Source organism: Aspergillus aculeatus (genome assembly GCF_001890905.1).
Source record: "Aspergillus aculeatus ATCC 16872 unplaced genomic scaffold ASPACscaffold_16, whole genome shotgun sequence".
NCBI lineage: Eukaryota > Fungi > Ascomycota > Eurotiomycetes > Eurotiales > Aspergillaceae > Aspergillus > Aspergillus aculeatus.
In genome coordinates, this window is record NW_017962991.1 from 768,336 (window position 1) to 791,525 (window position 23,190).

Consider the following 23,190-nt stretch of genomic DNA (forward strand, 5'->3'; position numbering starts at 1 on the left):
GAAAAATAAAAGGTGCTTTGTAACCGGAGTAAGCAATCAAGAAAGTCATCCCTAGGCGAAATAGCCGGCTAGCACATGGTTGCGGACTTCGTATTCATCTCAGACTGTCTCTTACGCCGCGGAGCGACTATTCACCTGCTGCAGCTCGGGCTCGGGGCTAGCTTTCATTCTGCAGACAAACAACCACCCTACCTTAGGCATCGTCAGCTCTTCATTCTTCGTATCTGCTCATGCAATTACCAAGTCGCGTTATCGGACTTCCTCTCACGTGGAAACAACGTCTATAACCCTCTCTCGCAAGGAGAGAAAGTCCCGATGTTTTTGTGATTCCAATTTCCGCATCAGGGAGCTGAGCGCCTTGCAGCATGCGGACTCGAATTAGCTGCACCTCGACGACAAACGTAAGACAAACAATGTAGGGAGAGGTGGTCTCGGCGCCCGCGCAATCAAGGCAAACCACCAGCAACCATTCTGATATTATCCAACGATTCCGGCCTACAACTTCTACTGTCAATGCTTACTGATACAAGGCAGACTGAGCGTTGTTTGTCGCATGTGAAATACCTTTTGGAAAGACTCAGCACGGTAAGTGAAGTATATAACTAGACCTTGAGGGTGAGAGGCTCAATCACCTCGTCAGCCTGGATGCGTTACCGCATCGATGCGGGCGATTTGCGAAGAACTTACATCGCTGGTGCTAAACCACGCCATATGAACGTGATATTGGAGCTCGCCTACCCAGCACACCTCTCTTTAAGAATTACACACTACAATCATGGTACAAATAAGACTGTGGACTAGCGACTACTTGGCATTCGCATGGAAAACTTGACCGCCCTGCCTAATGAAGTTTTGTCATCACACTTTACGCGGATTATGCTCGATAACCTCCCGTAGGTCAGTGTTTGGCTTTCAGTGCTCTCGACGTTTATCGTCACGGATGCTTCACTATTCCGATCTTTTAGCGGGTGTTCTTGGTTAATCAGGTCGATTGAGGCCGTTCTATTAGCACGGCATGGCGATCAGACCGTGCTCGTGGAAGCGATTTATATCATGCTCACTAGCTTCTTGATAAGTTGCAGAGCATCTGAGCTACTTGATCAAGAATCTATCAACATACGCGCAGTTGTTGGCACCCGCGACCGTGTTCTAGAATCGCTGATCTAGTCAAATAAAAGGCTTGTCACTCAGATTAAATTCTTGAATCACTCATGCAAATGCCATAAGTTGCATATCATATGCTTAACACTTCTTCAACAACATCACATCGTCGTATAGAGCTGCTATCAGCGTCGGACTTGTCTGGTGCTCACCATGGCAATTTTGCAATCATTCAATTTTGCAGGGAGCTGCCTGTCTTGGCAAGCATGGCTACACCTTCCCTATCATTATGGCATGCGAGAGCTTACCATCCTTGATATAACTGTTGTCAACACCATCAATGTTACTCTGCTTATTGAGACGAATGGAAAGTTCTTCGACAGAGTCTTTCTACTTCCGGCCAAAGCACACATTGCTATATCCGTCCATTTTTTGCCACGGCGCATCTACGGCCCATTACTGGTATCTCTACACCTTTCATGGTCGAGCGTTCTTCTGGGAATTGCGCTTAGTCTCAGGTACAAAAAAAGAACCAGGCCCCTAATGAGTGTCTATTATTCGATATTTGACTACCAGCAATGGAGTGTGAGGCGTGCAGTTAGGGACGTTTAGAACTGAGTGGCCGTGTCATATGAGATATATATCTCCCGCACCGACGACTTTTTCCATCACTGATTCCGCAATCCTCACGGGTGAGCCCATACCCTGCGTTTATGACTAATATTCTGGATAAATGGCGTTTGAAATAGGATGATGCACAACTGAAGTACTATACCATAGATTTCTAGCTCTCTCCCACCAATCCGAGCCTCCCACAGACCCATCCACTGATTCCACACCATACACTACACCATTCAGCGCGTTGTTGAATACACCAACCTACACCCTCTAGCACCTGATCAAGTATATTCGCCTTTGGGCGACTCGAATGGTATCTGTCTCTGTCTAAACCCAGGATTTGGGATGATGAGTTATGCGCAGTGCCGTGCAGATGCAGGATATCGAACCGAGTTCTATCGCTCGTCAATAGAAAATCAAAACATCTACTCTTCTACTTCAGTCTAGGCCCTCGATTCAAGATCTAAACCCAGCCCGCAGGTCCTGCACAGTTTTCTTTCACTGCTGAACAACCAGAAAGGCAGTTTTCTCGAGCCGGGAAAGTCTGGACTCTCTGTTGTGGGACATTCTGACAGCAGTCGGCTTGTTACCCGCCTTGTGGGCCCTGATGCTGAAACTCACAATAGCCCAGGGTATGTATTTCTGTTGCCTATCAAAGATTGCAGTGTGATCTTGTGAGTGATTTGACTCCGCCTGAGGGAAGAAGAATGAGAAGGATTTGGCATTCCATGCTGAACCACCGGCCTCGAAGAACTCTTCACTAGCATCATTAGCAAGGTGAGCAAAGGTGATTATCTCTAGATTGATAAGTCTGCTCATGACGTCGATCGTCGATCCTAAGCCACATGCCAAGGCTGTGATATCGAGCGGTACCGAGGCAGATCTCCTTTCGCGCTCCGGAACCGGGACATGCTGCTCATGTTCGGATTGATCATCATCCTTCGAGAGTGATGTATCTACCGTGGTCTGGCCCATTATGCCCTAAAGGCTTCAGGCAAAGCCGCAGGTGATCCACGGATCAGAAATGCAAGGACTGGTCAGCTGAAACAGACAGACTTTTCCAATTCTCCGTACCATCTATGCATGACAGGCTGGCCGAGGTTTCAGCGAGGGCAGGCTCAGCCTTTGAAGCTAATCTCTCTCATCCACGAAGGGATTTGGTGCAGGTTTGAAGGTTTTGCCGGGGCGGGCCGATTTCCCGATCGGGGAAAGAGGCCTCAAAAATTGGACGATTGCGGAGACGCAGAAATCACTAGTAGCCCTAACGAACCCCTTAAACAGCCGGACAGAGAACCCGTCCAGGAACACGATCACCGCCCCAGGGGGGATGGGGGGGGGGACGATCGTTCATCTATCGGCAACAGACCCTGGTCACGGACAGGGTCTGCCCTTGGGATCCGAGCGCCCCGACTGGCAGCAGTCATCCTACCGGTCTGGCTCCTACACCGACACATAACGGTTCGCCCGCGACGTCGCAGGGTGAGACATTTGCGGCTACCCATGGATTGTGATGTATCAACCGTACGGTTTCAGGCCTTTCAGCCCGGGGTTGAGCCACCTCCCAGGGATGTGAACCGAGCTTCTCGAACAGCCTCGGTGCAAGGTGAAACACGCCCGATCGATCGCGGGCTGTACAGCTCAACTGACTTGAGAAGGGTCTCAATTTTGAGGATTCGAACGAAGTATAAGGTTGGGAGGTTTTCACGAGAAGTTGGTCGGTCCAGTCCTATCCAGCTCATCCATCCATCCACTCCGACCAGTGCAGTGCACTTCCTCTCTCTTTCCTCACCCAGGTTGTTCCTTCGTTTACAGAGCTGCGCTCTATCCCTCTCGTTTCAATTGCACGTTTGTTGCTGTCGATCTTTTCATCATGAAGTCCTTCGTTACCCTTTCTCTCCTTGCCACTGCGCTGGCTGCCCCGACCCCGACTCTGCACGGGCGTCAATTCGATATCTCTTCTTTGCTGTCGGGGTCCAGCTCTGGCTCCAGCACCTCCTCTGGATCTAGTGGTCTGAGTGCCCTGGCCTCGCTGTTCCCGACCAGTGGCTCGGCGACCGGCAGCACCACCGGCTCGTCCGACACCAGTGGCAGCGCTAGTGGGAGCACCACTGGCACCACCACTACCAGCACCGACAGCAGCAGTGGCCTGAGTGCGCTGAGCTCCTTGTTTCCCAGCAGCAGCGCCACTACCAGCTCCTCTAGCAGCAGCGATGGACTCAGCGGTATGATCAGCAGCGTCATGGGTGGTAAGCTTCCGTCCCTTGTGTTGTAGCCCCCCTCATCGTACACAATACTTATTTCCCTTAGGCTCTAGCACCCAGAACGGAGTCACCTCCAACACCGGCTGCAAGGAGCTGACCTTCATCTTCGCGCGTGGAACCACGGAGATGGGCAATATGGGCAGCGTGGTCGGCCCTGAGGTCGCCTCGGCCCTGCAGTCGCTGACCGGCAACAAGGTGACGGTGCAGGGTGTGGACTACCCCGCCGACTGGGCCGTAAGTCTTCCTCTATGTCTTCAATCCTCCCCGATAACGTCAAGCTAATCGAGCCCAAAAACAGGGTAACATGAACATGGGCGCCTCCGGCGGCCCCAAGATGGCTAGCCTGGTCAAGCAGGCGCTGAGCCAGTGCCCCAACACCAAGGTCGTGCTGGGCGGTTACTCGCAGGGCTCGATGGTGGTGCACAACGCCGCCAGCTCGTTGAGCGCGGGTCAGATCCAGGCCGCCGTCCTGTTCGGTGACCCGCTCAAGATGACCTCGGTCGGTAAGCTCGCCTCCAGCAAGGTCAAGGAGTTCTGCGCCGTCGGCGATCCCGTCTGTGAGAACGGCGTCAATGTCATGGCTCACTTGTCCTATGGAAGCGATGCCCAGACGGCCGCGCAGTTCTTGGTCAGTGCCGTCGGGCTTTCTTAGGTTGGGGTGGAAGTTGAGGTAGAAGCATGAGGATGCATTATGGTCATGGATTGGTTTTATGGATCTGAAGTCTTTATGCTTTGAGCTTGGATATGGGTATATATGATGCAATGGGGATGGGATAGCCTGGTGCTGTCTCATGGCCGCTGCTGCTGGGGTTATATTTTCTTGCACACACTCCTTTTATACATGGACGTGAACACACTTTTCGGGGTACCTACTCTTTGCCGAGTTATTGGAGTAGTCTCTACTAGATCATTCGAAACAATCCTCAGGTTCCTGAGATACACATATACTGTAAATATGATCTATGTCACTTGTGCCAAGACAGAGCGTCGTGTTAGGTTTTCCTTTCCATTCTCGGGAGATTTCGCATTTCGAGGTAACCGAGTAAGCCAGAACCAGCCCTTCAAGCGTCCAGTATTATCGTTTTTATGATCGTACAACAGCGCAGACTGACGGGCCAAGCCCTAACCCTCTTAGTCGACCAGCTACCCGGAGAGTCCGAGGCAAGGATTACAAATGCGACCGCGTGCAACAAGCCTTCTGGATTTCCCCGGCTTTTCCCCAGAGTCATCCCAACCGTGCGGGGTCAACTGCCGATCGGCCTTCTTCGTTGGCCTGGTGGCCATTCGGAATATCCGACATCTTGGCACTTTGCTTAACAGCTCTCTTATATCCTGCGGATGACCCGCACCCGCACATATCTTGCCCCCCTGCTTCTCCCTCTTTCTCCACTCTACTGCGCTACATCTCACCATGGACGAGGACAAGGGCACATCCAACCACATCGACTACGCCGATGGACATGGGCTGGAAGATGGCTACGATGCCAAAACAGCCGAACCGGCCCCGGATCCGCACGATCCCAAGGTAGGCAACTCTACATCTAACCAACACAGACTATCAGACTCACCCTTCACTCCACAGAATTGGCCTCTAGTGACGAAAGTCACGACCTACATGACCATCTGCTGCTTCACCTTCCTGGCCAACGTCAACAGCAGCAACTTCACCGTCGCCACCAAAGCCATCATCGCCGAGTTCCACGTCTCCTCCACGGACGCAGGCCACCTCGTGTCACTGAATGTCTTCTTCTTCGGCCTGGGCAACCTCGCATGGGTCCCGCTCATGCGGGTCTTTGGCAAGCGACCCGTCTACCTGGCCGCCCTGCTCGGCCTCTCGATGATGAACGTCTGGTCCGCGAAAGCCACGGGATACTCGGAGTTGCTGGGCGCTCGGATCATGTCCGGGCTCGCTGCTGCCGCCGCCGACGCGACTGTTCCCGCGGTGGTGGGCGATATGGTTCGTCCGGAGGGTCGGGGTCACTGGTTGATGATCTTCCATCTGGCGCTGACGTCGGGGTTGTTCGTGGGGCCGTTGATCAATGCCTATATCGTGCAGGACGCGGGCTGGCGCTGGATGTGTTGGTTCCTGGCCATTGCTTCCGGTGTTGTCTGGGCGGTCGGTCTCTTCACCATCCGCGAGACCACATATCTGCCTGCTCGACATGACGCTTCACAAGACAAGACCCCCTCGGTCTGGAGCATGCTCTCTTTGAAGCAGGGATACAATCCCGATGCCTCGTTCCTGCGCACGGTAAAAGCTATCTTATCCGCTGCAGCTTATCCTCAGCTCCTCTGGTGTGCCTTTACCATTGGTGTCTCAGTCGGATGGTTAGTCGCCCGAACCCTTTGTCCCTTCTCCCGCAACACCCCCCAAACTGACTAACTGGTCATTGAGCAAAAAAGGAACATCGTGGTGCAACTCACCGCCTCTCGCACCTTCACCTCCGCCCCCTACAACTGGCCCGCCGGCGACATCGGCCTCCTCTCGCTGGCCGGGTTCATCGGATCCCTTCTCGCCTTCTATGTCGGCGGCCGCCTCATCGACCAGATCTCGACGCGATACACCCGACGCCGCGGCGGCGACCGACAACCGGAGTACCGTCTTCCGGCCTTGGTGGTGCCCGGGGTAATCGGACCGGGGGGCATTCTGATATTCGGACTGTGCATTGCCCACCAGACGCACTGGATGGGCGTGGCGGTGGGATACGCGATGCAGGCGTTCGGGGTGGCGGCCATCTCGAATGTGGCGGTGACATATGCGTTGGATTGTTATCAACGGGTGAGTCGCTTCGTCTTCTTCGTTTCCCTCTTCTTCCCTCCGGCCATCGAAAATTCGCGATCCGTCGCAATATTATTGGTAGTATGTCGAGGGAACACCCAGGATATAAACCCCCCCCCCCCCCCATCAATCCTTCAAACTCCCCCCTCACCCGAACCCCTCCTCTCCTCCCATTCGGATAAAAAATCTCCCCTTCAATCCATCCCCCTTAATCTATTTCCCTCGTATTCCCTTGCCGATTCCAATAAAACTAGCACTAACACGAGGGGTGGAATGCAGATCGCCGGCGAAGCTTTGGTGATCATCTTCGTCATCCGCAACACGATCGGCATGCTGCTTTCGCTGTACGCGAGCGACTGGATCGCGCGCCAGGGTGTGGCGGTCGTGTTCGGCGAGATGACGGCGATCCAGGCCGCTAGTTTACTCTTGGCGGTGCTGTTGTTCTTCGGGGGCCAGAGGTTGCGCGCGTGGACGGGGCAGTATGGACCTAATCGGGGGAGTTGAGATTGAGGTGTCGGTCGGTGGGTTTACGAGTAGTTATTTAGTATGGGGTGTGTATATATGTTTGTGGTTGTGGTTGTGGTGGTTTGATGGGGTTCTACGGTTGGTTGGTGGTCGTGTTGTTGTTCTTGTCTAACTTAGGCTGTAGAATCTGGTCAGGAGTTTACTTCACCTCTGTTGTGTTGAGTTGTTGCTGCTATTTCTTGTGAACCCCGCTGCGCATTGCGAACCAGTAAGAAACGACCTTGACCAATGATTGCCATGCCATTCCTGTCTCACACTCCCAGGGCAGTCTGCGGTTCAGCTCGCTAAAAGAGTTTTCCGGGTCGGGTTTCCGAAGCTGCGCTCCCAACTGGGTCTTTTTCTCTCGCTTGCAATCTCCGTTTTGCTGGCCACTGGGTCCTCGGAGAGGTCCGAGCGGAGGGGCAGGTACCAGACTCGCAAGGAAAAGGGCACTGATGGAGAGCTGGCCGACGTGAGCATGACAGATTCTCGTCCATGGGTGACTCTCGGGGTGGCGGGGGTTTTTCCTGGTGAGTCGGAAATCGTATTTGTGGATTGACCCAATGGAGCTCCGGCGAGGGATAAGGTTTCCAAACGCAGAATGAACCTTGGATCGGTGTGGTTGCTTACGTATATTATTTCATGCTCTAAAGGTAACATAACTTAGTGTCGACATTCAACTACCTACATATGTGCAAGTTTTATGGCGAGGCTATCAATCCACTGAAGGATTGCAAGCTGCACGGGTCCTGTCCATCATTAGGTGAATGATCGTGCTGGATCCTCTCACCACATGGCACGATGGGTTGATTTTCTTCTGTTCTTGGCTGTTGCGGTGCTGGTGTGGGCATGTTAGGGCCAGAACCGAGGCTACCCCTAAACTGAGTGGGTCGTTAGCGGCTTCGCTACTCTTCCTGGTCTTCTTGGTCCTGCCGATTTTTTTCCTCAATTGACCAAGACAACCCAAGCACAACCACAACTTGCGTCATCAGGCACTCCCTCAAAGACAGCAAGTGCAATTTCCACCCTGTTCCAGTTCCTTGGGTCATCCACGGGCCAGGGTTAGCCCATCATTCGTATTATTCTTGACAACCACGGTAGTTCCAATCTATTAGCCGACTTTATTAGATTGAGATTGCATGTCAGCACTTAATCAGGCATCTCCTCGTGTCCATGACTTCCTTCAGGGGAGAGAGGCCATTATCCCTTGTTCCTGCAAGCCGTGCCAAAGCTTAACCCGCATAGAACTTATCCTCCTGACCCGAACTATCATCCTCTACCTGAACTCTGTCAATCTTCTGGGTTGCTCAGCTTCCGACTTGACATTCCTTCCTTCCTTCCTCCCTTCTAGCTCGACGTACTTGGACCCCACCCCGTCGGGTCTGCACCGTCTTACCAGTAGCCTGGGCTCCAAGCATACGCCCTACGTGGCTTCGGACAACAGCAATAGCAGAGAAAACAATACGTAGACAAACCAAAACATCGAGTACTGCAGTACACTCGTTTAGCTCACCTAGAAGCTGAATCCAGGTCAGCTTCCAGACCGAGCTGACAGAAAGAGAAAACAATGCACTCTGCCAGGGTGGAGCCGGTGAGGGTGCCACCCATGGATTCGTTTCCGCTTCTCTGCGTGACGGGCAGCCTCGGTTCCAGATTTTCGGGCCTTGCCGGACTTCTAACTTGCTGCTTTGTTTTTGTTCTGGTATTTTTTTTTTCTCTTTCTACCATTGTGGACATTGGACAACTTCCCCCTCCACCCGCCTCTCAGATCTGTACCGTGACATCCGTCGATTCCCCAGAAAAGAAGAGCGAGGGGAAACAAGCTGTGATCGTCACGATCTCCTGTTTCAAGAGGGGAATGGGATGCGATCATGAGCAATAGGACACAACACCCTCCTCGATTGACTCACTCATCGGGGAAGAATCTCCCCGAAAGTCTGAAAATTGGATTCTTGTCTGGGAAACCAAAACAAAACCAGCCAGCCAGCCAGCCAGCTGGGTCTCATGAGCAGCACTAGAACCAACTAGTCTCGTCTTGTCCCTGCTCCGGATACACGGTCGCCCAGCGCCAAAACGTGCGCTGCAGCACATAGTCTCAGTAGTCCAACTAATCCCTCCATTAGCGGGCGAAATTGAGTTCGCCACTTTTCTTGGTGCAGGACAGGGCAGGGCTTTTTACGTAGCGTAGCGCGTCGTTTCCTCCTCTGGTATGAGGGGAGAGCAGCCCATTCTAAAGAAAGAGTTTGGTTCATTGTAGCAGCGGGTAATTGTATATGACAGAGTGCACCGAAGTGTAGCCTGGCTGGCGCAGTGGTCACTGTTCCCTTATCTGCTGGTTCACTGTCTCCGCTGCAGTCCTGGCGTTGGCCTGTCTGTCACCTTATATCTCCGGGCTACAGTCTGTGCTTCTTTCTTTCCCCTTCTCTTTTTTCCTTCCCCAGATCTATTCTCGTCTGTCACTCTTTTTCCTTTCTTTCTTTCTTTTTTTCTTTCTTTCGTTCTTTTACTTGGGTGTTTGTTCTCACCCATCGACAGAGGTCAAGCCCAGATCATGCCGAGTTGAGCACACCATGACCAACAGCTCCTCCATCACGCCGGCCATGGCGCCGCCCGCCGGGATGGTCTCCAACTTCGTCGACCCTCCGTCGTGCGGCCTCAAGTTTCTTGTGGTCAACTGTGTCTTCCTGCCTCTGGCGGTGATTGCGCTGGTCGTGCGCATGTGGACGCGCATCTACCTGGTGCGCAGTGTGTCATATGATGATTGTAGGTCTCTTTCGCTCCGGAATTTCGAGTATAGTATACTGACGACACTCCAGACCTCATGATTATCTCCGTTGTAAGCCGCCTCCTCAATTGTATCCCCTGGCGTGCATCGCCACTGACCAACAGGTCCTCTCCTGCATCCTCACCGCCGTCACCCTCGACAGTAAGCCATCCATTGCCCTGCTCCAACCTCAACCATCAAGCTAATGGACAGTGCTCAACTGGGGTCTGGGCAAACACATGTGGGACGTCCCGTACAGCTCCCTCACCCCGTGGTTCCTGAAGGTAAATTCCACCCGGCCCCTTCACCTCCAACCACACGTCGCGAATATGACTGACGGCGATAGCTCAACGTCGTCGCGGCCATCATCTACTGCGCCGGGACCGGCTTCACCAAAGTCTCCGTCCTGATCTTCTACCTGCGCATCTTCCCCAGCAAGACCTTCCACTACGCCGTCTGGACCGTCATCTTCATCGCGGTGGGCTACAACGTGGCCAGCGTGCTGGCCAACATCTTCAGTTGCAGCCCCGTGGCCGCCTCGTGGGACTATTCGATCACGAACGCGACGTGCATGAACCGACCGGTGTTTTACTTTGCGAATGCAGGATTGGGCATTTTCACGGATTTCTTGACGACTTTGGTTCCGATGTGCGTTTTTCCTCTTCGTGATCTAAGGGAGTGATGCTGACGGTGTGGTAGTCCGTGGCTGCGGAAATTGCAGATGCCGTTCCGACAGAAATTCGCGGTTTATGCTATGCTGGCTATGGGGTGCACGTGAGTGTTCCGGCCTTTTTTTTTTTCCATTTGAGCGCATCAATAATACTAATAAGGAGGATAGTGTCGGAGTCATCAGCTGCATCCGTCTCTCCAGTTTATACACCCTGCTCGAAAGCACCGACCTCACTTGTACGCTCCCGCCTCTCGCTCTTCCTCATCCCACCATAAGAATGGAGACTAAGAAAAGCACAGGGACCACGACCAACGCACTCATGTGGTGCACCATCGAGCTCAACCTAGGGATCATCGGCGGGTGCACGACCGCCATGCGCCCCTTCGTGCGCCGCTACTTCCCCCGCCTGCTGGGTCTCTCGACGCACAGCGGCGGCTACCACGAGTCGGCCTCGCGCAAATACGGCCACCCGCTGGGCTCCATCCCCCGCGATGCGCCCGAGTTCGCGCCCGCCAGCAACCACTACTCCACTCGACTGCACGGGGGCACCAACGACGATAGCGAGGAGCATATCTTACCGGGCACGACGACGCCGGGGGCCACGTTGCATCGCAGCAAGGGCAGCACGGAGGGGATTATCCGGACGGTGGAGTTTAATGTGGATAGTAATACGGACCTGCGATAGCTGATGATCCGGTATATTGATGCATAATTCATGGACTTTTTCTTCTATTTTTGTCTTCTGCATTTTCTTTTTTTTTGTTTTGTTTCTGGGCCGGTGGAGCTGTCATGGCGCCATGTGCTGTCAGTGTCGGTGTCAGCGAGTGGATCAGGTCGGTGCTTGCTCTTGCTTGGTAATCACGGCGTTAAGAGGGGACACGACCGCATTGTATCGCAGGTTGGAATTTACTTAATCTCTAATCCAAGTGACAGCTGTCTAGACGAGACAGGGGGAAATTTCAGTAGGGGATTAGGGCTACGCCGAACCATCCAGATGCGGTACTTGATCCGGAAGACACCCACCAACAGCCCGCGGCCCTCCGAACGGCTCACCTCGTTCTGCACGCACGGCATCATCCTCCGGCAAGGAAATGGGTTCCGAACCGTGCAGAAGCACTATGCACAGTGCCGTAACATCTGTATAAGATAGCGGCAGTGTATGAGAAGGCCAGTCTATTGGCGCAATCCTTCTTCCACGTGGGTGGTAAGTTAGTGGCCCCCTCGGCTATTGCCTGCTTCCCCCCAACCCGGGCGATAAGTTCCCCACTTTCGAGACTATTGCAGCGACTCTAATCCCTTTCCATCCACGCCCGTTTGTAGTCCAGTGATCTAGCAAAATCGCTAAGCCGGGTGTAGCTTAGCAAACCAGACTAGAACCATTCTTCTGTCCTTCCGCCTTGCTTCTGCGCGGTGAGCCCGTTTTTCTTCTGCACGCATTCTGTGTTGTGTTCCTTCGTCTTCTGGTCTCCACTCCGATCAGGCACAACTGATTCATGCAAACGCAGCTCCTCCACTTTTTTTCTGGGCTGGTCGTTCCGCGGAGTGCCTGCATCGACCTTACTGCGATGAGTCTGGCCTGATCACTTGGCTTGCAATTGAGTTCGGAGGTTATCGTTCGTTCCCCCAACGCCAGCTAGGCTGTAGCCCGTAGCCTTTAAAAGCCTCACCTTGTCCCCATTTTTCTTTGGTCTCTCAGGATTCAATTCTCATCTCCTTTGTCCCGTTTCCCATTTTGTTTTACTATCGTGAGAATTTCACCATGAAATTCACCACCGTCCTCCCGCTCGCCGGCCTCGCCGGCGCCAGCAACCTCACCAAGGGCTGCACCGTGCTGAAAGGCGCCCTGGACGAGGTCTACCTGCCCAGCACGACGGTGTACGAGTACGAGGCGCAGAACTTCTGGTCCAACACCGAGATCATGGCGCCCGGGTGCGTGTTCCGGCCGCAGTCGAGCGCGCAGCTGGCGCGGGGCATTGACAAGCTGGTGGCGGCGCAGGCCGAGTTCGCCGTGCGCGGTGGTGGCCACATGGGCATTCGGGTATGCTGCAGTGCCTTCACCTTTTTCCGTTCACAGATAACAAGCACAGGATAAAAGTGAAACGCTAACGAAATGATCGACAGGGATCCAACAACATCGACGACGGCGTGCTGATCGTCATGTCGAACCTGACCACCCTGGAGTTGAACGCCGATCAGTCGCTGCTGCACATGGGTCCTGGCTTCCGGTTCGTTGCCTTTGCGCCCCACCCCCCTCCCCCTTCCCCTTGCCCTCCCTTCCTGTCCTCTCTCGTTCGAGAAGTACTGACATGTAAGATAGCTGGCAAGAAGTCTACGACTACCTGGAACCTTACAGCCTCACCGTCCCCGGAGGCCGTCTCGGCCCCGTCGGCGTGCCGGGCCTGCTCCTGGCCGGCGGCGTAAACTACTACGGCAACCAGGTCGGGTTCTCCTGCGACTCGGTGATCAACTACGAGGTCGTGCTGGCCAACGGCACCATCGTCGAGGCCAACGCCACCTCGCACGCGGACCTCTTCTGGGCCCTGAAGGGCGGCAGCAGCAACTTCGGCATCGTGACGCGCTTCGATATCGAGACCATCGCCTCCACCCAGGTGTGGGCGGGCACCTGGACGGTGGCGGAGGAGTATATCCCTGATTTCTTGGCCGTATGTTTTTCCCACCGGGTGGATCATGAGACCGAGTAGAGGAGTAGAGGACTGATGAGAAGAACAGGCAACGGCTGCGTTTGCCGCCAACAACACCGACCCCAAGACCCACGTGGTGCCCGCCGTGGTTCCCTCCGAGGACTCGGCAGTGGCCTCGGTGATTCTGTTCTACGACAGCCCCGACGTCAGCTACCCCGACGCGCTCAAGGTGTTCACCGATATCCCGGCCGTGTCGAACACGATGGCCTTCAAGACCGTGGCGGAGATGGCCGTCGAGATGGGTGAGGTGGTCACGCCGCACATCAAGTATGTCCCATCCTTACCCAGCCTTTAGCCCAGACTTTAGCCCAGCCCAGCCCAGCCCGCTCCCCTCCATCCTATCCCCAAACCCTAAACCCTCCACCTCTTGCAGAACACTAACAAAGTAAAAAGCGACATCTTCGTGGCCGGCACTATCAAAGCGACAACCTACGACTCCCTCCTAGAGGGTGTGCAAATCATCAACGCGACCTTCGCCGCCCAACTCCCCAAGCTCTACGCCCAAATCCCGAGCGCCAACATCTCCATCATCGAGCTGGACTGGCAGCCCATCGGCGCCAACTGGATCAACGCCTCCACCGCCCGCGGCGGCAACGCGCTGGGCCTCGACGCCACCCAGAACTACCTGTGCTACGCCGAGGTGGTCGAGTGGATTGGCAGCGAGTACGACTCCATCGTCGGCGAGTGGGTCGTCGAGACGACCGAGTTGATTAACAACGCTACCGATGCGGCCGGGTTGTATGATCCCTTCAACTACATGGGTGATGCGGCGTGGTTCCAGGAGATTTACTCGGGCTATGGGAGTGAGAATCTGGAGAAGTTGAAGGAGATTGCCAGTGCTTATGATCCTGAGGGGGTGTTTCAGACGTTGATGCCCGGTGGGTATAAGCTTTTCTGAGCGTATCCTATTCTAGGGGTACTACGGGGGTGATCATGACGATGTTAGAAAGGGGGCTGGCTGGGGATAGATGTAATATGGACTGTATGTATTAATGAATATGAATTGCCATCGAGTCTACCATACCTGCCTGCTTGTTACTTTGAATTGCGTGAGTCGTAACAAGGATAGGGATGAGGGAAAACATTGTAAACAAACACCCCACTAGCATACACATTCACAGCAGCAACCCTAGGCAGTACTCTTTCTCGACGCACACCGCGAACCCCCCGCACTCCCCCCTGGCAAAGGCCCCTGCACCTGCACGTAGTAATCACACAGTCCCCCATGCTGCATCCGTCGCCACTGCCCGATATCCCTCCGCTCGATCTGATGCTGATGCCGGTCCAGCGACGTGGTCGTCGGTACCCGCTTGTGCCCCAACCCCAGGTTATACGGCCGATACTCCGGGTCCTGCTGCAGCCGGTGGATCACACTGGCGTGGATGCGCGCCCCGTCCGGCAGCGGTCGCCGCAGGCCCCCGACGTGCCACCGGGTTTCCTTCACGGAGCCGTCGCGGTTCACCTTGGGGCGTTTCATGGGCAGACACTCGAGTAACCGCCAGAAGAGCGTCTCGACGCCTTTCCCGGAGTCGTACTCGAGGGAATCGTGCAGCGGGGCGCGTTCGGCCATGTGCACAATCGCGGGGTCGAATTCCATGAGTTGTTGCTGTTGCTGTGACTGTTGTTGTTGCTTTGCCACGTCCTCTACCTCGATCAACCTCCCCTCCCTACCATCATCATCATCCCCATCCTCCGAAGAAGAAGTCGCCGAAGAAACCGGAACCAAATAACACCCCAACTCCTGCAACTGCACCGGATCAAACGTCAACCCCACATGCGTCGCCTCCTGTACCATCCACATCAACGGAATCTGACTGACAGGCCAACTCCTCGCCCCTTCCCCTGCATACGCAGGAGGATGCCCGCCCCCGACATCACTATGATCGCCCGCGAAATACACCTCCTCGAAATCCGTATCCAGCACGGGGCTCAACGGCATCCCCCAGAACTGCTGCTCCGCCCGCTCGGCCCACGTACTCACGCGCCCCTTCTTCGCGTGCGCGCCGCGCAGCCGCTCGAACAGCACGGGCTGGAACTTGATGCGCTTCTCGTCGATGCTCACCGCGTGCCGCATGTAGCGCGGGCGGGGCATCGTCTCCATATCTTTCAGCACGTCCTTGTTGAATTCGGCGACGCTGTTGACGGTGTCGAACAACCCCAGAAAATGGACGAGTCCGACGGACCGGCACATCGTGTCCCGGCATAGGCGGAGGAAGTTGTCGGCTTGGCGGGCTTCGCGCTCCCCGTGCGCGTATTTCCACGACAGGAATGCTTGCCATACGAAGGGGATGAGTTCTTCGTTGTCGGCGGAGATGAGGCCCACGAAGTCGAGCATTTCGTTGAGGAAGCGTGCCGTGTACGCGCCCCGTGAGAAGCCGAAGAGGTAGATGTGGCTGCCGGGGCGCCAGCGCCTCGCTAAAAAGCGGTAGCCGCCGATGACGTGTTGGTCGAAGGAGGTTGCTAGGGCTTGGTCGATGACTTTGCTGGCGGGCAGATTGCTGAAGGGCCGGAAGGCGGCGTTGGCGAATGTTCCCGGGGTTATGTCGGTGCCGATGCCGGCTTGGGAGGGTTAGTAGGTGTGGAAGAGGCAATAAGGGAGGTTGGGGGGGGGGGACATACGTTGGTAGTAGCAGTCTGGGAAGAGGGTTGGTTAGTATGTTTTGAAAGTTGACTACTGAAGACACAAGGCTTACATCGATTCTCTTTGCTGCGGTCCAGCATTCGAAAGATCTTGAGGATATTGCTCTCGCCGCCGTCAACCCGAAACGTATTCCCTGTGCCGTCGAAACAGAGCACCAGCTCTTGGGTGGGTTTGTTGTGCACCGGCGGCCGGTCGCAGTCGCATGGATCGTAAGTCATGGTTCGATTTGGGGTGTGGTTGAAGTGGACGAACTCCGATCAAGATCTGCGTGGTGAGGTCCTTATATCTTACGGAGATGCCTCCAGGCTGTCGACCACACCAGCTGAATCGGGCAACCTGCCAATAGCCCTGCATCGTGGCTGAGGGGCAGAGCCTGTATCCCACCCATCCACAAATAGAGAACAGGGATTTGGCCAATCTATCAGCCCAAAAATTGACCAATCTATTCCGCCGCCCGGTAAGGGTGCAGCAACGGTGGTTGAGAGCACAAACTTCGCTGGCCGTCGATCCGGCCGCCCCCATCCATGCAGTGGTGGCCTTATGCATCTGACCCCGTTGCAGGGCTGACCATTGGCTCGCACCCTGGTTAAGGCCATCCACTAAGAACACTCAGCCTCCAGTGCAGTTCACAGTGACTGACTCAATTTCGCTTTGGTTCGCCTTCCGTGGTGCGTCTCCTTGAATGCTGTGAGGCAAATGCCATCTGGCAGAAACGGGTGTTCTTGCTCCTTCTTCCAATCATACCGCGGCGATGTGACAGATCACCCAGCATGATGCCAGCCTGCATCGATAGACCCTCGACAATCTGCACCCTCGCTGCATGGGGCCCCATGCCACTCGAGCCAATCGGCAGGGCTGGCCATCGCCACGGGCACCGGCGGGCGACCAACAAGGCAACTCGTGAATTCACCCGATCGCTCGTCGGCCGAGCTATTGCTCACAAATGACTCCCACTTATCTACTCATTTGCTCTCAATCAAAGGCTGTACTGACGTAAGATGGCCGAGTCACAGCCACGCCTCGTGGCGATTTATTCTAAAAGGTTGGGGATGGCAAGTGACCGAGTCCATCGGAAGGATCCGACACTGGCGGGGGCCGACGACGACCATGTCCGACGTCGACGCCTTCAGTCAGATATGGTTGGCCTGAAGCGTGAGCACCGGATGTACTCGTGCCTGGGGTATCAGGGCCGTCCGCCAGGTCAAAGCATTTCTCCCATCGATAGGCATTCTCTCGGGGGTCAAAATACTCTCTTAAATCTGGGAGTAAGAAGTGAGTTGGCGAGATGTCAACATGGTATAGGGTGACCGACGAAAGACAAGGGAAAAAGAAAGAGAAATGCGTACGCACCCAGAACACCGCTGGCGCCAAAGAACGACTCGGGGACCACCGAGAGCAGCCTTTCTTCCTGACCAGAGGAAATACCCAGCCCAGAGTTGTTACAAGGGCCCCTTCCACCTTGGTCAATGAGCGAAGGAATGTACATACAGCAGACTATGGTAGTAGCTTCCCCCCTCGTAGCTCTCCATCCTATCGCGAAGACTGCGAATCTCCAGGTTTTGAGGAGCTTGGGGTTGGAGTTCTGAATGACGTGGCATTCTAGTTCAAACCCGAACTCTGGTTTGCAGGGACCATATCTGAGAAAATAGCTTTTTGCGGACCGTCAGAGACAGCGAGAACATATCAAGTATGAGGATATCACCAACGTCTCCCTGTGACGATTCGCAGTGTAATAATCAGGCTTGTCACGGTCGCGTTGACAGAAAAGTGTGGATGGGATGCTGTCTGGGAGGTAAGAAGTATAGTTGAGGAAGGAGGTGGAGGGGATGAGAATTCCATGGTTGATCAACAGGAAAGGCAAGAGGAGCGTGGTCTTCACTGTAATAATTGAAGTGAATAACCTCTCTACTCCTTCCATTCACTACAGAAATCTATAGAAATCACTACAATAGAAGGCAGTGAATGTCCTCATTCCTCATCCACGCACTGATCAAGAATTTATCATAACCATTATCCCTATACAACCAGATCTATGTACAAAAATTGCAGACTCCAAATCTATGTGACTCCAAACCCAATCAAATCCTGATGGCACCCAGCCCAGACCAACCAGCCCATGCTAACCATCATACCCGGTCCAATGCTAATACTGTTACATCATTAATTGTTCATGACATCTCGCATAACTTCATGATTCCGGCCGAGCAGGAGGCGTCTCCGGCTCGCCCATCGGCTGCAGCTCGATCACCTCAGCCCCTTTCGCCTCCTCCCCTGTATGTTCGCCCCCTTCCGGAAGAGGTTTATCCTCAACCACCAGCGGCTCCTCGTCCACCGCATACCGCAACCGCCCGTCGTCCTGTAGGAACGTCCGGAATGCATACCGTTTGTTCAGCCGCGTGGTATGCTCCCGCCGCTGCGAGTTGGGCATCGCGTAGGTGTTGGTGAAGTCGCCCAACATGCGACTATTGGCGATCCACGGGATGATCGCCCCGATCGACCGGGGCATGCGTGGGCCCCGGAACCGTCCGCGTCGTTTGCCAAAGACCACCAGCACCACCACCGTATCCAATGCGATGATGATGAGGGCAATGGCTAGCGATGGCACGGACGGGACCATAGCCCACGTGTTCGAGATCACCGTCCCGTTGGCGGCGGGACGGGCCTCTTTCAATGGCAAAAGATACATGTTTCGCCACACCGAGAAGTAGGTAGTGTATACCCATTGATATACCTCCTTGGAATGCTCCATCAGGGCCTCAACCTGCAGAGGTATAATATGCGTCTGGCTCTGTTTGTACAGCCGGGCCACCAGGAACCCGGCCCAATCGTACGAGGACACATAAGAACCGTTGTGCCCCGGTTCTTCCCCAACAAAGCTCTGCGGGATAGCGGCAAAGATCTTGTTGAACTGTCCCATGGCCGCGGTAGCATTCTCATACATGGCACCAGAGGTGATGGACGTCCCGTCAAGCGGGTCGACATCGGATATTTGACCGCGTTGATCAAATGTAACGCTGAAATTTTGCATCTGCACCCTCGGCTCGCAGTGAAGAGCGATGGTATTTTCGCTGGTATAGGCTGACGCAGCGGTATAGTTCCACCGGCCGACCACGATGAAGGTCGACTCCTGACACTCGTCCCGGTCGGAAGAAGCCGAGGGTGAGAGAAAGTGAATCGAAAGCGCAATGGATTCGTGGGGTCGCGTCAAGCCAGTCATGTTCACCGTGCACTCTCGACTCGCATTGTTGAAGGGATGATACATCCAATATTGGGTGCGGTCAGTCTGGTGCATGCTCTTTTTGACGTCGAGAGACACGCAATCGAGTTCGGCGCCGATTCCAAGCGTGGTAGCGCCATACATCACGTCGGGATCTGGATCGGTGTTTCTGATCGGGAGAAAAGTGTAGTTGGCGGCCATCCACGACAACAACGGGATCCCGCTAGACACACTAGTCTGGATCAGGTCAAACTCGGTGAAGTCGGCGGAGAAGTCGGTTTGTCGAAAGTGCGACTGGCTATAGTTGGCATACAACGATTTGGAGGGAAGAAACGAGGTGGTGAGTTCTTGATTGAAAAGACCACCTGCGACCACGGTCAACGCCACATTGGCAATGCAAGTGAAGGACACCAATCCCAGAAGAACATGGCGATCCTGGATGGCTTTGAGAAATACCGCCCAAGGGTTCTGGGATCCGTAATTCAAGGATAACGACGACTGGGCCGTGGCCATGCCACGTTGAAGGTGGACCCAAGGTTCCAGAATGCTTATATTGCGCAGGATAGAGTTGCAAAGTGCACCGACCGAGGAGGCAACCACCGACGGTAGGAATGAAAGGACGACTTGCAGGAAGCTTGAGCCGGACTGAGTCAGATGCTGGAAGCTGCCGTCATGCGCCAAGGACGCAACCGTCAATCCCATAATGGTAATGATTGCGGCTAGAAACAGGAATTCGATGATGAAGATCGGTACGACCAGAAAGTGGGGCATTGGGTCGACGCGCGTCCGCGTTTGGTAAGGCAAGATCACTGGTGAACCTGCACGGGGTCAGCAAAGTACTGGCCTTATCTGGAACCAGGGCAGCCTACCATCCGCCGAGACAATTCCCAAACGGGGGCCTTCCGGGCCCTGCTGCCATTGGAGGCGGCAGGTGTTGAGAATCTGGCGTAATTGGCGCGTGGAAAACTGATGGAACTCCGTCTGAGGATCGGCCAAGATGTTGGTCGGCCCAAACACATCGGTCAGCATACTGCACATGGCCCCGATGGAGCCTGGATCACTCTGCAGGATATTCGGGCGGGACTGGTAGAAATAGATCAAGCAGACGGCGAGCACAATTCCACAGGCTAGTAATATCTCCGAGCACCAAGCAGCGAAGGTGACCACCGAAATCGTGACCTGGGTTGAGAATCGCAAGGCGGGCACGCTGGTCGGTTCCTGGTCGGGGTTGAAGAGCCGAGCGAAGGTGAGCACAAACGTCTGAACTACGCCTCGTGTCACTTTCGACTCGAACTCATCCGGGGTCATCACGGTCGATGCATCCAATACCAGCAGCGGCTCCAAGTCGCGCACGTTTTGACTGATCACGGGTAGTTCCGTCACGGTCGTGTCGCCGCTAGTCTGATTGTTCTCGATGAACAGCATGTCCCCGGTGTACGGCGCACGTTGCGCTAGCAGTCCCTGAAAAGCGTTGATATTGAAAAGCTGGTCGGACAAGGTGGTTTCGGTGTCAGGAAAGACGGTGACATTGGTGATTGAACTGTTGGCGTGCATACTCAGTCGCGCGGTCGCTTGGCGGTAATCGATCTTGCAGGCAAATATCGTGGCTGTTGAGGTGAAATCGGATCCCATTTCGCTGATGCTGTAAGCTCCAGCCTCGGTCGCGTTGACTGAGAGAACGATGCCATACAAGTCGTAGGGGTGGTCGCAACCACGAGCAGTGAACGCGGAGCTCATGTCCGAAGAATGGTGTGACCGGTTGGGCCAAACAGGCTCCCAGTAGCGAATCTGCAGGTAATCGGTGTTATCGAAGTATATATTCTTATAGTGGAAGTCCAAGATGCAGCCGTTGTCGCTTCCGTTGATATCGGGCAGTTTGACATCAGTCACGTTCCACGAGACGGCCGGTGGGTAGGTCGAGTTATCGTTCACGGACACGGACAGGTGATTGTCTATCATGACATCGCGACAGGATAGTTGAGCCCAGTAGATAGTCTCGTTTAAAGTCCACACAGTGTTCTCCTGCCGATCTTCGAGGCTGATTTCGACCGGGGCCACGGCGTAGTTGGACGAGCGGGAGTCGCGCAGTTGTGTGTTGGTGGTCAAAACTGAGGCGAGGGTTGTGTTCGGGCTGCTTTCTTGCGAGAACATCCACTCAGCCTGATGGTCGAGATCCAACAACTGCGGCCATGTTTTCATGTCGTCGTCGTCGAGCATGTTGATCTCACGGAGCTCGAGGAGGGTACTCTGCAGGGCGGGGAGAAACATGCGAATGAGCACGGTGGTGACGGAAACCAGAAGGACAATCCAATGGCGGCGCCGTGCAGACGTAAGGGGTGTGAGGAACGACTGGCCAAAGTTGTAATTGATGAAGAGAACCGACGCGGGGGCACCTTCCGGTCGCGCAATCTGGAAGTAGGGCTCCAAGCGCAATACATCGTAGTCAATAAAGGTCCAGAGGGTGACCAGGGCCAGGGCGGCGATGATGGGCAGGTAGTTGTATGCGAATGACTGCAGGCTGGAGACATTGTCGGTGTCGGAGAAGAAGACCAGTCCTCCATATTGTTCACAATACCGCCGCAGAACCTCCAAGGTTATCAACGAAGCGAACATGATTGCGGTGATCAGGGTGAGAAACATGGGGCGCAAGGCCATGGGCCGCCATGCCCCCAGAGGGGTGGTTGGCGGGAGCGGTGGTCCATCGGGCGAGGTTTGGCGCGATCGGAGGAAGGGCGGGAGACGATGACGGTCTAGAAGGGAGGTTAGCGATAGAGAGCAACCATCGAGGTTCAAAGGAGCAGCACGCACTGATGACAGGCAGCCAGAAGTTATAGAGTTTCTTTTCCAGGCGCCTGAACATACTTGATGAGGCAGGCTCTGGAGAAGGAGAGGGCGATGAAGATGGGGGGAAGGGCGGCGGACGGTCATGGCCCGAAGGAGGATTGTTCATGGACGACAAGACAGAAGCTGACGAAGCCAAGAGACGGGATCATCGCTGGGGGTGGGTGGGGGAGATGGCGGACGAAAATCGCATGACGGCGGACGGTAAGATCACCGTGCAGGGATTGATAGGAAAAGAAGAGGAGTGGGAAGAAGGAAAAGAGCGGAAGGGCGGAGGAGGAGGAGGAAGAGGAGGAGGCGGAGGCGGAAGACGAAGACAACGATTGAACGTTACGAGGGTGCGAAAAAAAAGAGTGTGTGAGGGAGGGGAAGGAGGTGGAGAGGATCAGTGAGGGTTTGGGAAGAGAAAGATAGAATGTGCAGGAGAGAGGGACGGTAAGTGAGTGAGTGAATGAGTAAGAGAGCGAGTGAGAATGAGAGTGAGAGATGGAGAAAGATGGAGTAAGAGAGGATGACGATCGAGGTCAGAAACTTGGCGGGCGATTCCTGATTATTTGCCTGGCCCAGGAATGAAGGGCGGCCTCAGGTCATCGGTCTCAAAGGGGTTAGATCGCGCGGCAACTTGCTGGAATACACAGCCTGCAGCCAACCAGAGGGTCTGACACTCCAGAAAAGAACGGAAAGGGTCAGGCACTAAACCCAATCAATCTCTCCGGCGCGCGTCTTTCGGCCTCCCCATTGGGACTAGCCCAGAGTCAGTCCCTTAAGGCAGGGAAGTATGAGCTGCCAGGTGGAGAGACAACTTCATGAGAAAGAACATAATATACCTGCTGCATACTACGATCAATGCGTCCAGTTATTGAGCAACGAAGCCATCAATTGAGTACTATTTGAGTTACTAGATCGTTTGTTATCCTGCCAGGCTGATTTTCCAACTACCGTTTGTCATGTCTCAGCTCCGCCACCACTCCCGCAGCAAGTATATGTTTCCAAGCCCCGCTTCCACTACACTGCACGGAATATTAAACAGAAACTACAGATACATCAAAGTAGTGATGACAAGTACTAGAAGGAATTGTCGGGTGCTGTCCT

At 54.6% G+C, this 23,190-nt stretch overlaps 6 protein-coding genes across 6 annotated transcripts; 4 read left to right on the top strand and 2 right to left on the bottom strand.

The window, feature by feature from the left end:
- Window positions 1-3,589: 3,589 nt before the first annotated feature.
- Window positions 3,590-4,632, top strand: ASPACDRAFT_63532 (carbohydrate esterase family 5 protein; the record flags this gene model as incomplete). The annotated part of the gene is made up of 3 exons (XM_020203900.1): window positions 3,590-3,965; window positions 4,027-4,214; window positions 4,279-4,632. 3 exons carry the CDS (start codon window positions 3,590-3,592, stop codon window positions 4,630-4,632), a joined length of 918 nt encoding a protein of 305 aa, XP_020052970.1.
- A 439-nt stretch (window positions 4,633-5,071) lies between these two features.
- On the top strand, window positions 5,072-7,531 carry ASPACDRAFT_1874751 (uncharacterized protein). The gene is made up of 4 exons (XM_020198044.1): window positions 5,072-5,505; window positions 5,563-6,308; window positions 6,384-6,759; window positions 7,039-7,531. Exons 1-4 carry the CDS (start codon window positions 5,392-5,394, stop codon window positions 7,261-7,263), a joined length of 1,461 nt encoding a protein of 486 aa, XP_020052971.1. The 5' UTR covers window positions 5,072-5,391; the 3' UTR covers window positions 7,264-7,531.
- Window positions 7,532-9,704: 2,173 nt separating this feature from the next.
- Window positions 9,705-11,600, top strand: ASPACDRAFT_81292 (uncharacterized protein). The gene is made up of 8 exons (XM_020205840.1): window positions 9,705-10,026; window positions 10,080-10,099; window positions 10,153-10,189; window positions 10,241-10,311; window positions 10,374-10,675; window positions 10,727-10,801; window positions 10,866-10,933; window positions 10,997-11,600. The coding sequence occupies exons 1-8, from the start codon at window positions 9,834-9,836 to the stop codon at window positions 11,380-11,382; spliced, it is 1,152 nt and encodes a 383-aa protein (XP_020052972.1). The 5' UTR covers window positions 9,705-9,833; the 3' UTR covers window positions 11,383-11,600.
- An 846-nt stretch (window positions 11,601-12,446) lies between these two features.
- On the top strand, window positions 12,447-14,409 carry ASPACDRAFT_81293 (FAD-binding oxidoreductase). The gene is made up of 5 exons (XM_020205841.1): window positions 12,447-12,735; window positions 12,819-12,922; window positions 13,015-13,360; window positions 13,428-13,666; window positions 13,793-14,409. The coding sequence occupies exons 1-5, from the start codon at window positions 12,457-12,459 to the stop codon at window positions 14,295-14,297; spliced, it is 1,473 nt and encodes a 490-aa protein (XP_020052973.1). The 5' UTR covers window positions 12,447-12,456; the 3' UTR covers window positions 14,298-14,409.
- On the bottom strand, window positions 14,371-16,319 carry ASPACDRAFT_1906261 (T6SS phospholipase effector Tle1-like catalytic domain-containing protein). Its single transcript, XM_020198824.1, has 3 exons — window positions 16,093-16,319; window positions 16,020-16,033; window positions 14,371-15,959 (listed from the first exon to the last, which is right to left on the bottom strand). Exons 1-3 carry the CDS (start codon window positions 16,256-16,258, stop codon window positions 14,529-14,531), a joined length of 1,611 nt encoding a protein of 536 aa, XP_020052974.1. The 5' UTR covers window positions 16,259-16,319; the 3' UTR covers window positions 14,371-14,528.
- Window positions 16,320-18,063: 1,744 nt separating this feature from the next.
- ASPACDRAFT_81294 (DUF3433 domain-containing protein) lies at window positions 18,064-22,380 on the bottom strand. Its single transcript, XM_020205842.1, has 3 exons — window positions 22,066-22,380; window positions 20,127-22,007; window positions 18,064-20,075 (listed from the first exon to the last, which is right to left on the bottom strand). Exons 2-3 carry the CDS (start codon window positions 21,895-21,897, stop codon window positions 18,229-18,231), a joined length of 3,618 nt encoding a protein of 1,205 aa, XP_020052975.1. The 5' UTR covers window positions 21,898-22,007; window positions 22,066-22,380; the 3' UTR covers window positions 18,064-18,228.
- Window positions 22,381-23,190: the final 810 nt, after the last annotated feature.